This window comes from Struthio camelus, chromosome 1 (genome assembly GCF_040807025.1).
Source record: "Struthio camelus isolate bStrCam1 chromosome 1, bStrCam1.hap1, whole genome shotgun sequence".
NCBI classification, from domain to species: domain Eukaryota; kingdom Metazoa; phylum Chordata; class Aves; order Struthioniformes; family Struthionidae; genus Struthio; species Struthio camelus.
In genome coordinates, this window is record NC_090942.1 from 155,984,053 (window position 1) to 155,998,841 (window position 14,789).

The 14,789-nt window shown below is 44.9% G+C and overlaps 1 protein-coding gene across 3 annotated transcripts; it reads right to left on the bottom strand.

The window, feature by feature from the left end:
• Positions 1–282: 282 nt before the first annotated feature.
• Positions 283–12,258, bottom strand: CHAMP1 (chromosome alignment maintaining phosphoprotein 1). 3 transcript variants are annotated; one of them, XM_068925948.1, is made up of 3 exons: positions 11,910–12,237; positions 9,353–9,489; positions 283–3,896 (listed from the first exon to the last, which is right to left on the bottom strand). In XM_068925948.1, exon 3 carries the CDS (start codon positions 3,831–3,833, stop codon positions 1,059–1,061), a length of 2,775 nt encoding a protein of 924 aa, XP_068782049.1. In that variant the 5' UTR covers positions 3,834–3,896; positions 9,353–9,489; positions 11,910–12,237; the 3' UTR covers positions 283–1,058. The 3 variants fall into 3 exon arrangements, with proteins under 3 accessions (XP_068782049.1, XP_068782041.1, XP_068782052.1); XM_068925940.1 differs by lacking the exon at positions 9,353–9,489 and having other exon boundaries at positions 11,910–12,258; XM_068925951.1 differs by lacking the exons at positions 9,353–9,489; positions 11,910–12,237 and adding an exon at positions 4,033–4,278.
• Positions 12,259–14,789: the final 2,531 nt, after the last annotated feature.

The window sequence follows — 14,789 nt, forward strand, 5'->3', positions numbered from 1 at the left end:
TGCTGCTGAATTACGAAACACTCAGTTTTTTTGAACAGCTAATACTCAAATAACAAAAAAGCTAAACAATGTACATATTCATTTTCCATGTCTTCCTCTAGTTATGTCCAATCCTACAACTCTTTAGTCTAAATTGTCTACCTCAGAAAAAAGTATCTACAGCAAACTCTGCAGTTATTTTGCATTGCATGTTGCTATTCAACAATATTTGAAAGACTATCACTTAACGGAACATTAAAAGTTTTGTTCTCGACTTGGAAAAAAAGAACAATGGCCAACGCCCAGGTTTTGGGGTTTTATTGTTAAAAGATTAAAGCATAACATTTCACCAGATACAAGAAATTTAGGGTTTTTTTCTGACATAACAAACATCCGAATTATCAAGAGAAAATGTTGAGCTATACATAGTCTGACGTTAATTCATCAATTTAATGTATATTAGTACATGATTAAAACATGGCCAAAATACAGAGTCACAAAATAAGTACCTTGATGCTTCTAAATCTGAGACAAGTAAGCCAGAGAACTGAGTGTAATAAATTTCCAATAAGCGGCTCTACACTCAATTACAACCTTAGGGCAGAATTATTTCAGAAAGATTGGCAGTTTCTCAATCCTGGCTCACTCACATTCATTTTGGTGAGAATTTTAATTTTGAGAGTTTGATAAAAACATTTTGAAAAATAAGACATTTAACAAATCAAGTTCAGTCTTCACAGGAATATAAGGATTGCTTGCCACTCTGGTCCTTAATTGCCTGCATGTTTTACAAATCTTTACAAAACTAATTTTTATCCATTTTGTTTTCAGAAACATAGTACATCTGAAAAATAAAATATGACTTTACTGATGGGTAATACAGAGACATGAACATGTATTTAAAATTACTTTTGAAAAGTAAATCATTTCAGTAATACAGCTATAAGACAAGTTAAACATAGTACAATAAACCATGCATCTTCTGACTTGTCAGATCAGCTAAACTACTTGGTTAACATACAGCAACACTTCTGAACACTTCTGTAAATTAAGATTTTCTAGCATAAGGGAAAAACGGATTAAATTTGTTCTTCAAGTGGTTCAAGACTGTCCAAATGTTTTTTAGTTGTATCATCACTATGACGGCTTTGGCAATGGGTTAAATGTTTCTTAAAGCCTCGGGGAAAATTTGATTCAAAATTACAACGTGGACACTTCAACAAACTCTGACCATGAGCAGCAACATGATTTTTAAGAAGAGATTCCAAGAGAAAAGCTTTGCCACATATTTTACATTTGTATGGGCTTTGAACGTTATGCTTGTTAACCAAATGATGCAAGACAGCACCTTTTTTCATTGCACGACAGCAACAAATTTTGCAATAATACTTTCCCTTGCCACGCTTCATATATTTTGCTATTTCTTCCTCTGAGATGAAAGCCTCTTTCTCTTCAGTAAACTGCAGCACACATTGTGGCTGAATGGGAGTAGTTGCATCCATTTTACTCTCTTTGCTGTAATCAGATGACTCCATATCATATTGCTCTTGGTCACTGTTGGATTCTTGCTCCTTTATCTCCATTGAGTCTATCTCTGTTTTTCCACACTCACTGCTATTTAGTTCAGAATCTGAGTTCTCCTGGTTTTCCTTCTTGGGCTTCTTTTTGGGGCATGAATATAACATGTCTTCTGGTGACTCTTTGGCTAATATTGACTGTTCTTCCTGTGAAAATAAATCATCCAGTGGTTTTTGATCATCTAAACTGTGAGAAAGAAAGTCACTCTCACCAGACTCACTAGGTGTCTGGGGCTCAGAGGAAAAGCCTGGAGCAGATTTGTGAGACTCAGAAAATAGGATGCTTTTCTGGATTTCAGCAGGTACAGTAGGTTCAGTATGTCTCTGGACATCAGAGGATAAGGAAGCAGCAGGTTTCTGCATCTCAGAAAACACAGCATGTTTTTGAACATCAGGAAAAATAGCAGATTTCTGGGAGTCAGTAAAAAGAGCTTGTTTTGGGGTCTCAGGAGAAATAGAAGGAGTAGGTTTCTGGGATTCGGTGAAGAGGGCATGTTTCTGGATCTCAGGAGAAGCAGATTTCTGAGATTCTGGGAAGGAGCCATGTTCCTGAATTTCAGGAGAAACAGGACCAAGTTTTTGGGCTTCAGAAAATAGAGCATGCTTCTGGACTTCAGGAGAAACAGGAGCTGACTTCTGGGCTTCAGAAAATTGGGCATGTTTTTGGACTTCAGTAGAAATAGCAGAAGGAAGCACCTGACTCTGGGGCTCAGAAAAGACAGCACGTTTTTGGACATCAGCAGACGCAGCAGGATTAGATTTACGTGACTCTGGAAACAGAGCTCTTTTCCGAGGTTCAGGGAAGTGGCCCCGTTTCTGAACCTCAGAGGAAGCAGCAGGGGTAGCTTTCTGAGTTTCAGAAAAAAACATAGATTTCCGGGACTCAGAGAGTTTCCAAGATTCAGGAGATACTGAAGCAGCAGGTTTACGGACCTCAGGAAAGAAAGAAGGCTTCCAAGTGTCAGAGGAAACAGTGTGACTAGACTTTCGAAGCTCAGGAGAAACAGGGGGAGAATGCTTCCATGTATCAGGGGAAAGAACAGGTTTCCAGCCTTCAGGGTAAACAGATGAGATGGGTTTCCATGGCTCAGAAGAGACAAGAGTAGACTTTTGGGATTCGGAAAAGGAAGTAGATTTCCATGAGTCAGAAACAAGCCTCCTAGGCTCTGGAGACACAACCTGGCCAGGCCTTCGGGGGGGCTCAGGGGCAGACCTCCGGGATTCTATGGACACTGACATGGCAGGTTTCGGAGCCCAGGGAGAAGCAGTGGAAGATTTCTGCATCTCATGAGATGTAGATCTCCAAGGCTCAGGGGAAACTGTGGGACCTGGTCTCCATGACTCTGGTGAAACTGCAGGAGCAGGCCTCCGGGTCTCAGGAGAAGAAGCAGAAGCAGGCCTACGCATCTGAGGAGGATGCCTCCGGGGCTCAGGAGACACAGCTGGGGCATACCTTCGTGGTTCAGGGGATACAGCTGGAGTAGGTTTCTTTGGCTCTGGAGACACAGCAGGGGAATGCCGACGGGGCTCTGGGGATACAGCAGGGGAATGCCGACGGGGCTCTGGGGATACAGCAGGGGCTGGCTTCTGTGAGTCCGGGGACCCAGCAGGGGATGACTTCTGTGAGTCCAGGGACCCAGCAGGGGATGACTTCTGTGAGTCCGGGGACCCAGGCTGGTCAGACTTCTCTGAGTCTGGGGACACAGCAGAGGCTAACTTCTCTGGATCTGGAGACACGGCCTGGGCTGATTTTTCTGGCTCCGGGGACACAGCCTGGGCAGACTTCTCTGGATCTGGGGACACAGCCTGGGCAGACTTCTGTGGCTCTGGGGACATGGATGATTTCTGAAGCTTGGGGGAAACAACAGGTTCAGATTTGGGGAGCTCAGGAGAAACGGCAGGTTTGCGTGACTCGGGGGAAAGGGTAGGTTTCTGTGGCTCCAAATTGACACTTTTTTTGGAGGAATCTGACTCTCCTTCTACCTGTTCCTTCTGCTCCTCGTTCCATTTCTCAGGCGCTGCATGTTGTGCTGTGATGTGATAATATACATTGCAATACATCTTGCTGGTAAAGAAACATTTGTGGCAGTGAAACAATTTCGCACTTTTTTGATAAAATATGAGTTTACCTAAGCCAGCAGCATCCATTTCATCACAATACTCTGGGTGTATGGTACCCATATGAATCTGTATGTTTTCATAGTCTGTTCCTCTGAAACTGCAGTGATCACATTCTAAGCGCTCTGTGGTTTTACGCAGTATCTGCAACATGTCCATTTTTCTATGGTGGATAACAGTTTTCACAGCACTGCACCTTTTAAAGAGCAAGTCTCAGAGCTCCTGCAATAAAGGACAAAAAAAATCTGCATAGTTAGCGCTCAATGTTAATTTTAACTCTTCTGTCATTCTTAAACAACTTCATGTGCTTTTTTTCCCCCTCTATTTTAGAAAACAAAACTTTTGCATGGGTACTAACTCTTTCATAAAGAAATCCATATATAGGTGTCTCCAAATTTTGTAAATCATTTTACATCAGTAGAGCTTGAAAAACAAAGCTTGTATTTCACAGGTGGCCTTTATAGCAATGCAAAAATCTGCAAACAAGACATAAGAAAAAAACTTAGGCAATGAAGAGCTAAATTTATGTTCCATTCAATAAACATGACTTGCTTTCTCAGTTGTTGTTTCTTCCTGAATTTGAACTTTTTACTTACATTATGCATTTAAACTGAAATCAAAAAGTACTTTGAAACATTGTCACTGAAATAAAACCATTTCAAAACTGCATCCTTATCATTAAATTTAAAGACAAATCAGCTATTTTTGACAAAGCCACAGAAAATTTTTCCAAGGAGAATACAGAATCCTGAGTTTAAGCTCTGTTTCCTCTGTTAAACATTGTTTTCCTTGCACTAATTACTGTACATGAAAAACAAAAGATGCTGCTCATGAAGACTCTATCCATTATGAAAACATTTTCCCTTACACCATTTCATCTGCTGCTCTAAGAACACCAAAAATACTATTTCAAAAAACAGCAGCGACTTTCTCCAGTTTGTGTAGTTGACAGCCTTCTGCATACAAAGCATATTTTCTTTCCCCTCTCACCCCAGAGGGATGGAAGTTTTTCCAAAATAAAAATTGTATAACAAAACCTCAAAAAGGTGCTGCATCTGAAATGCAAACAATTTTTAACAATCTGGCTAGATTCCATTAATTCCAGTATGAGTTACTTAGATTAATTAAATACAATAAACAGAAAACCAAGTCTCACCATATTTTCTAAGTCATTTTTACCTACATGTGGGAGGTATCTCTATGCTGAAAAGGAATATTTGGACATTTCTCAATATTTATGTAAAATGCAGATTATTTTTCCTTGTAGTTTCAAATTAAGCAGTTGTTACACGACTGTCACTCTAAAGATACCAACCTAATTTGAGGGGTCTCATAAGACACTGTTTCAAAACAAATTTACAGTCAATGTTTGTGTGTCAATTTAACATTTTTTTCCTGTCTCAAAATATATGAGACTAATACCTAATCTAACAATATGCATCCAAAGCAAGTTTTCTGAATTTATTCCTAAAGTATTTTTCCCCGGTTTCTTATGGAATTCAGGCTTACAAACACATGAATGCCAAGTTGGACTAAGCAATACAGTCTCAAGTTAAATTTCTACAAGTTCCATAAAAATCAGCAACAGAAGGGAGTTGCTTTGGGATCAGAGCAGGGAGAGAATGAAAGTAGACTAACAAAACTGTTAAAGGCTGACGTGGATACAAAAGAAACAGGAAAAGGGAAATGGGCTGAGGCGCACGGGGCACAAATCCGTAAGAAACTAAGGTTCATTAGTTCAGTTGCTCATGGAACAACTTCTTTGCACACACCATACATATGCATTTTACATTAAGCCACAGGAATACGCAGAGTTTCAAAGAAATGGGTGCAGGCTCCAATCAGGAAACATGACGGAACCACGGACAGAGCTTGAAGAACCATCCTTTATATATATATATATATATATATATATATGTATATATATGTAAAAAAAACCAATATCCAACTGCAGACTCTCTACACATGTTTTGATATCTGAGAAACAATTGCACTGTTCCACAAATACAGAACTGGAAGGATTTTCTGGTCCTAAATCAGTCTCCCAGCTTCAACAGCAACCATACAAAAGACATTTATTCGCAAAAGATGCACCAAAATGTAGTCCATACCATATTCAGTGTTGAACACAAAACACTCAACATCTTATAATGAACTTTATATCACAGTAAAAGATCAAAACAAAACAAGGCAATAGGAGACCTCAGTGGCCTACATCTCTGCAAGAGCAAAGAATTTCAACTGAAAAATCCAAAGGAAGCCTTGGTAGACGCCCTACCCTCTGGAAGACATAAAAGCTCTTAGAATTAAAATTTGTTTTTCGGTTTGGGTATCTGGGGGGCAGGGAGGGGAGAGATTTGAATCTGAAAATGAAGAATTGTGAACTGATCATAAGAGTTAAAGAAAAAGAACACATTTTAACCAAATCACAGCACAACACAATTAGGATAAGGACATACTGCACTAATTACCTTTTCAGAACCAGAAGAGATTTTAGCACTTTCAAAATTGGTGGTAATCCTGAACTCTCTACTCTATTCTTTTTTTCCCTACAGAACCAAAAAAAGGCTTTTCCAAGCTGAATTTATCACAACTTATGACAAAATTCACTAGACGAAAACTCATACTCTTTTTATTGTTTTCCTCCTCTTTATACAACACCTAGCTCTCGCCCATTCAGGAGTTCTCGGTTATTCACTCTTCTCAACTACAAATGATTCAGCCTCCCATCCTCTCCTTTTATTTAATCCTATCCTGTTTTACAATGGAAACTTCCATTTTCTTTCCAAATACAAAAGGGAGAAAATCAGGTCCTTAACTCCCGTCTACAAATTGTCAAAACTGCTAAGTTGCTGCTAGGCTTTGTCACCAGAAAGCATTTCTGGAAATGCAGAAGTTACAGGCATTTCTGCATTTTCTTCTCCTGAATTATGTTCAAAGGCTGATATTCAAGCCTTTGGCATAAGAAATAACATTCAAGAGTTTCAGGTACTTTCTCTTATACTGCCACCACCAACCACTTACTTCAGCACACTGAAGCTGGCAGTCACTGAAGAAACAGCCCCTTCTGCTGAAATCACTACTGAATTTAAGCATACTACTGAGCATGACATCTTTTAAGTACTGGAACACTTTAGGCCCTGACTCTGTAGAACACTAAATCGAGTTCTAGAGTTATTTATTGTAAGAACGATAATGAAGCTGCACAGTGCTGAACCACTCTTAATTCGCGCTGTCAATTTAAATTTTTTTGAAACACTTCTGAATGAATAAACTCTAAATTTTGCTCATTCACTTGGCACGTATCTGAACAGCTACTCTATAAATTTTTCGTGTCAATCCCTCATGTTACCTTCTCACTTTGTGTTCAAATGCCATTGTCTCCACATACTTCTGATTACTCTCCTCCTCTATACTCAGGCTTATCACACAGGTAACTGCTTGATTCATATTTCTCTTTACCTTGAACTCTTGCATCAGAATTTGCCTTGAGCTGGATCCTTCATAAGATCCCGCCTTGCCTAGCATGTTTTTGTTTCCTAGACAGGCCCAAGCCAGCAGAGCCAGCTAGGCTAGAAACCTTAAGCCCTATAACTGGGTTCCCACAACTTCGGGCCTGCATGAACTGTGACGTAATCTGTGCTAAGCAGTTCCTTTTAGGAAAAATTCAACAGAATCAACCACGTTCCTTGTTCAATGCAGACACCAAAAGGACCTATTCCTGTACTGTTCCAACTCAGACCCATATAAAGGGTAAGGACAATAACTGGTGCTATAAAATGGGTAAGGGTACCCCTTTGTGAACTAAGAACTTGGCTGAACACTAAACCCAAACATAGTTCTCCTTTTATAGGTGCCCTTTCTGAAGGCAATTAACCTTTTCCAAGGAAAAGCAGAATTTTCAGGATGAAGATGAAGTTATCATGAGAGATAGGCCCCCTGTGAAACATAGGGGAAAGGAGACAAATTAGAACATCTTTCAAACCTGAGGAAGACTCCTAGAATTGACAAACATGCTGCCAGCAGTCCAGGTATAGATAACTGTTTCATAAGCCCCAGGGCACTTTGCTTTTCCTGGACATTCTGCCACGTCCCACCTGTTCTGCAAACAGGGTGATTTAGTATTGCACCCATCAAAACCCGTAGTTACAGGACTTGCCCTGCCCCAATGACTACAGCTGTTCCATGACACATGAGGACTACATACATGTATCCGATCCCTTAGTATTTTTGCACCCCCTCCAATTTTCCTAGCTTTTTCACAGCTGCAATACAGAGAAAACAAATACAGATACACCCAAAAAGAACCAACTATCTATTCTGAGAATACAGCGTAATTGAAGCAGTAGCTCGATGCCCAGCATGTATGTCTGTCCTGTGTCTATATCCTGTCTCCTCTTCCAGATTAAGTACTTAAGTCACTAACCTCTCCCCATTCCCTTTCTTTCACATGTCTAGAACCTGCAATGATTTCTACCAGCAGCCAACCACCTTCACCTCTCTCCACGTCAAAGATCCTTACCAGAACCTGTTTCCTACACTGTAGTTCTGGCCATAACCTCCTCCACTAAAGGAAGAACAAAAACGGCAGGGAAAAAGGATTGGTAATGAGGACCCATATCTACCTGAGGAAAGAACAAAAATCACTACTTTTCTTGCTTGGGTCTCAGCATCTGTGAGGCTGAGCCCATGACTTGGGGGAAAGAAAGGTACCTCAGAAGTCAGAAGCAATGAGAGAGGTCAAAGACAACGTATGCAGTTCTGAAATTGGCTACATATATCACAGGGCCACCACAGAGTGCAGTCAAACAGTATCAGCAATATCTATTGAGCTCAAGTTAGACTGAGCAACAGAAGTTGCCTGAGCTAATGCACACAGCAAACAGACCTCCTAATATCTGCCCAACCAGTAAACATGCCTCTTTTCAGAGACAGTTCCTCATTTCTGCCTCCCATCATCCATGAGGGTTCCCTGAAGAACGAGCCCCACTTCCTCCAGCCCCTCAAAAACACCTCCTAGTGGTATTAAAAAAAATTGCAGGAGATATTGTGTATCAGAAAGAATCCAGGCATGGGATGGCACAACAAAATGAGTCTGGCAGGCAACATGAGGCCTTCACTTTTCAATGCCATTCCAATTTCATAGTTATACGTCTATTAATCATTTCAGATTATTTTTAATAAACACATTCTATACTCAGTTTTACAATGTTTAATAAATTCCTGCAGTTTCTCTCTACAGAGGATAAGCTGTGGTTATCATTTCTGAGACCTCTGAGACACTGCCAGAGGGAAACAAAGGGCCCTAAGTTACAGATCTAGACTGCCTATGAGCACAGAAATTGCAGTTGTTTTTAATGACATGTACTATTGCAGAATTCAACAAGTAGTCTGTCATATCATTTTTCAAAACTCTGACTGTCCTGGTTCTCTCTGGCAAATGGATCTATAATCTCCCTTTTCCTCTTGACACAGAATCAAGCCTGGTGAGACATAAGCAGAGAATGAGGATATGCAACACATCAGTGATGCCAGCACAACTGGGAAAGCCCTAAAGAAGGAACTCCTATTTCCTGTAGTTCCCTATGTCCACAGGTAATGTGAGCTGAGGCTTAAAAGTGATGGCTGTCCTAAGCTGTGCTGCCATCTGTTCAACATTGCAATGACAGGCAACATACCAGTGGGATGTAGAGGTTTCCAGCAACCTCCTCCTGAGTTCATGACATCACTCTATTGGCCATTATCTTCAACAAGCGAGGGATGATGTCAGCACGTACTTCTAGGAACGTTCGCCTTCCAGCAATAATCCTCCCACCTGTACAGAGTGCCACACATCACAACTCTTCTCTGACAAGCACAGTCACTGCACAGGACAGATGGCTGCTCATTTTCCTTAGCCCTGAAAGTTTCTTGTAGGCAAACAATTCAGCCATACCCTTTGTCACTGAACATGGTCCATGCTAAACAGAGAAGTTTGTTCTCAGCACAAGAAAGCTGGATACAGCTGCACCATTGCTTTTATGACTACTAGCAGAAACAGATCCAGATTATTGCTGTATTTAAGCAAAAGGGAAAATGACATGTTGTTCTTGCAGTGCCAAAAAGTAAATGGCAGCCTGGTGGCAACATGATGCTTCTCTTGAAGCTACATCCCTGTGTTGTGGCTGACAAAAGAAACAGAAGTTTCTTCTGTTTGGCTCCCAAAGGAAGCTGCACATAAACATCCCCACAATGCAGCAGAGCTGGCACTTCACAGTGCAAACAGTAGAGAAAGGGTAAGTTGCAATCACTGTGAGCCCACTGCAGACAAGAATGACATTACTCCGCTCTTGCTAATCCAGCAGCATTCACGGGAATCTGACTGTGTACTCACAGCTGAACTGACAGCTGCCAGCCAGTCTATACACACAAAGTTCCATCAGCAGTGACTGTTGAACCATGTCTTTAAAATTATATGCCTAAAAAAGGTACAAGACCCTTGACCTAACCAGTAACTGAGACTGTAAGATATACTGTGAGGAAATGTTGGGCATTGGAGTCAGGCATGAGATAGCTGTTTTATGTATTTCCATGTTTCCAGGAAAGATTCAAGTCAGAGGAAAGTTGAAGAGTGACAATACTTGGCCCAGATGTAGATGACTTGGAAAGGACACAGCAGTTCAGCTATCCCACAAGATTTCCATCTTTGCTAAGAGAATGACAAGTCCACACAGCAAGAACAGTTTTTAAGACAAGACATAATAATGGTTTACACTGCAAGGTAATGTTGACGTACCTATGTCAGGTTCAGGGTAGAAAAAATTAATTCAACGTACTTCTGATAGGACTTTCTAACTCTAAGTTCACAAAAGTACATAGATAGCTTCCCAAAACGTCTCTGGAAACCATATTTCTGTAATGTGGAACCTGAGCTACTAAAGAGCTACTGGACCAACCACAGCACACAATCAAGTCATGAACTATGAGTTAACGTTACATCAGTTAACTTTTATTGCTGACATCAAGCTAAGAAGTCTATTTAAATTATTCTGAAAGCAAACCAGCTTCAAGCAAATTAGATTCGGGAAAAAGAAATGAAATCCAAAATCTAGATATTCTCAAGTTACAAAAAACTCCCTATAACACAAGCTTCCAGCTACCCTTCTTACTTTAACAGTGTTGAATTATCTTATCTCATCAATTAATGCAACTTCCCTCTGCACTGTCTCAAGTATCAAGTCCTTGTAACACTTGCACCAGCTACTACAGGCTACTGCTGCCCGCCCACCCTTCCCTAGGCTCCAGAAAGTGAGTGCAGATAATGTGAGTGAGTCTCCTTTATTTCAGAAATCAGCTCTAAAATGCCACTAACGTTAGACTTGCCTCAGTCTCCCCCCTCCCCCCCCCCCAAAATATTGTAAGGATGCAATCGAGTGGCATTTTTGACCGTTTAGTTTGTATCCTTCTCCTCGATCTCAGGACTGATACCGTCCCCCACGCTTATTACTTCGCTCACATGAGTGAAATGGACAGTCCCGTAAGAGCAATGTCCCGTATAGAGCTTTTTTTTTTCCTCCAAGGCTTCTTGCGACCTTTCACTGCCAGGAGAGCAGAGTTCACAACGTACTTCACCTAGCCCTCTTTCCGCTTCTTCAACTTTCTTTTCGGGAGGCTCTGGGACAGGATTTCCTAGAGATGCCACCTTCACCCTGCTCCCCGGCCCTCCCGGCGCTGCCACTTTGCGGTTTCAAATGTTACCGCTTCCCTCGCCAGGGCAGCTCTTACCGGCAGCGAGTCACGCAACTCACCCATTCATTCCCGTACCGCCGAGCTCCGGGTATTTTCCCCAGCCACCGCCTCCCCTCCATCCCTCCCTCCCTCCTCCCCTCCCTCCCCACGCACGGAGCCGCCGCTTACGCCTCGCCTGTTTTGTTCCCCCGCGCCACACACGCAGCGGCCGGCACCAACCGCCGCCCGCAAGCGCAGCCCCCTCGCGCGCCCCCCGCGCAACGGTCGCAACGGCCACCCGTTCCCCCCACCCCACCCCCCGCGACGCCCCCGCGCCCGCCCCGGCGGGGGCTGGACAAGGGGAAGGCCCAGGCCCGGTGCCCAAGGGGGAGGGCAGCGGAGCTCGCCAGGCCCCGGCCGGCCGGCCGGCGTATGCGTGCTCTAGTCGCGGCGGTGGGGGGGAGGGAGGGAAAGCAGAGGGAAGGGGACCCCCCCCCTCCCTCCCTCCCTCCGCCGGGCCGCACTCACCGTGGAGGCACCTCATCGATGGCCGCCGGGCGCCGGGCCGGGGGAGGGGCTCGACGCACCCCCTCGGCGCTCCCCCTCCAATGGCGGTGACGGCGGCGGGCCGGGCCGGGAGCGCTGGCGGACTCGGGCCGTGCGGCGGGGCGGGGAGGAGGGGGAGGGGGGAGGAGGAGAGGGAAAGGGAGGGGGGGAGGCAAGGAGGGGGGAGGGGAGGGGAAGGGAGGGTAAAGGGGAGGGGGGGGGGCTCCGGCAGGGGGAGGCGCGCGACCAAATAGCGGCCGCTTTATGGCTCCCTCAGGCCCGCCCGCTCGCCCGCTGCCCAACCGGAAGCGCCGCCGCTCGGCGTGGCCCCGCCCCTCCCTCCCTCCCTCCCCCCCCCCGGCCGGGAGCGCGCGCGCCCCCGCCAAGCCCGTTGAGAGCGCGGCGCGCGAGCCTGGGTCACGTGTCACTGCCGCTACGGGGGAGGAGGAGGGAGGAGGAGGAGGAGGAGGGTGGCGGCGGCAGCTCTCCCTCCCCCTCCACCGCCCCCTCGCGCAGCCCCGCCCAGCCGGCAGGGGGCGCTGCGGGAGCGGGGGGCGGGGAGGGGGGAGGAGAGCCCCGCCCCCACCGCCGCGGCCGTTGGGAGGCGCCGCTCTGCCCGGCGGGGGCACCGGGGCGTCCGTTGGCCGGCGGCGTCGCCGTGCGGCCGCGCGTTGTTAGGCCCCCCGCGGCGGCCGGCTGCCCCGAGGGAGCGGGAGCGAGGCGGCGGGTTTGGGGACGGGCCGCCGGTGGGGTGAAGGAAGGGAGGGAAGTGAACACCTCCGCGGGGCGCCTGGCTGCCGTTTTGCGGGGTTGTTCGCGGTAGCTGGCGCCGGGCAGGCGTTGCAGGGGTGCCTCCGGGGCCGGTTCCTCCCCGTTCATCTCCAGGGGGCACCGGCAGGTGCTCACGGAAGAGCAGCGTCGTCCGTTAACGCTCGGCGAAGGGGTTTCTGCCTCGCGGCCGGATTGCCGGTGCGCGGGACGTTAACGGGCTGCTTTTCCTGCGAGAGGTGAAGAGGCGAGTGCCCGGCTCCGGCTCTGCGGAAAGCACCGCTCTCGTTTAGGGGGCCAGTACACCTAAAAGTGTTAGTGGTTTCCCTTCGGGCCCGAAGGGAGCCATGCGCTCTACACACAGCTCATTGCTTCGCAGGAGAGCGGCTTGGGAAGGTACTGGCTTGGCAGTCGGGGCAGCCTGTGCCGTAAAGCCGCACGCAATACCCTACGCCAACATATCCACAACTTAATATCTTTATCGCACTAAACAAGGGGGGGGGGGGAAGTTACCGGGAGTTGGAAACACTGTGTGAAAGGAAAAGAGAGAAAACAAAAGAATCAGCCTTTCTCCAAGTGTAACTAAGCCAGCTGTTCATCTGAACCGCGTCCTGCAATAGGGGTCAGCTTTAGATTAGGATACGTTATCTAGGTGCTTACACTGTCTAAGCTCCCATGACTATCAGTGGAGATCTGGTGAGCTATTCAGCTGATTGAATGCAGGTACCTACTTCAGGGTGATCTGCATAGCTTCTGGGCTTTACTGACCATATTGATGACGGGCTCGGTTTGGTTGCCTAAATACAGACACTGAGTGCTGTTTGAAGTGCCTTTGGTATCGGAGACATCTGCACAGGGCACGTGAATAAGGCACAGGAGACCTACTCCTTCTGGGTTGGTCGCTGGAGGTCAGGCAGAAACCCCAGTGCAACTCAAATGGCTCTAGAGGCTTCTGCTTTGACAGAGGAATCAAGCCCTAAACCTCTACTGACTTTAAGAGGAACTTAGACTCCAGGTAGACACCTATATAAAGGCAACAAAGTGCGGTTTATCAATTTGGAGCTGAGTCCTTTCTCTTATATAAAGGCTAAAGATGTAAAAGCAGGTAAACTAATTTACAGCTTACATCAGAAAAGGCTTTTTCTAAATTAACCTCCTGTATGTTTGATATGACTTTCTTTTAACATACTAGCATGTCTTTATTATGGGTTTTCTCTGATCCAGCATCTTCCAAGAGATTTCCTCCTAGATTATAAATGGTTGCTTCTAGTTGTCAATCCCTATTAGCCATTTTCAGGGACACTTGAAAAGATTACTTGTGTTTTATCCAGGAAAGTCATGAATCCTTTGTCAATACAAATACAGTTTGTACAATACAATACAATACACTTTTCAGACCCTCCAGTAAATAGATGCTTACCACCAGTGCTGGACCATGGTGGATTATGCTGGATCTGTTCACTGTGCATGCTCAGTCTTCATGTTTTTTACTGTAGTCATCGTAATGCTAGGAAGGGTCCTTCTGCGTCAAACTTCCATTTGTTATGGAGTTACTAAAGCAGAGATGGATGGTTGGCCCTCTCAAAACTTGGCCAAGACAAGGCAACTTTCTCTTTTGCATTATTTGTGTAGCTGTGTTCAGGTCTGCCTTTTCCAAGACCTCAATGTTATTTATTTTGGCTGACATTTTAACATAAATGCTTAGTTTGGGCAGCCACAGCTAAAACTGCTGTTGGTCTTAAGCTCCCATGACTCCTAGCAGGAATAATTTAGTGCATTGCTACTATAGATTCAATTTGGCATTGATGCTACTATCATTAAGCTTACATATTCTTAAAAATAGCAGTTCCTCAGCCTGCTCAAGTTATTATATCGTAGGTGCAGGTACCAGATGAGGTAAGAAAGGTCTGCCCAGAAAATTAAACTTATCTCCAGGTCTCAGTTGTTCTAAAACAGTAGGATTATCTAAGGCTGTGTTCATTTTTGCTGCCTTTGTTTTTTGTCTCCTGCCTATTAGACCTTTCTTTAGCACTTCTAAATAAATAATTGGTCTTTTGCTATACATTTTGGCCAATGTATCTTGGAGGCGCTTGT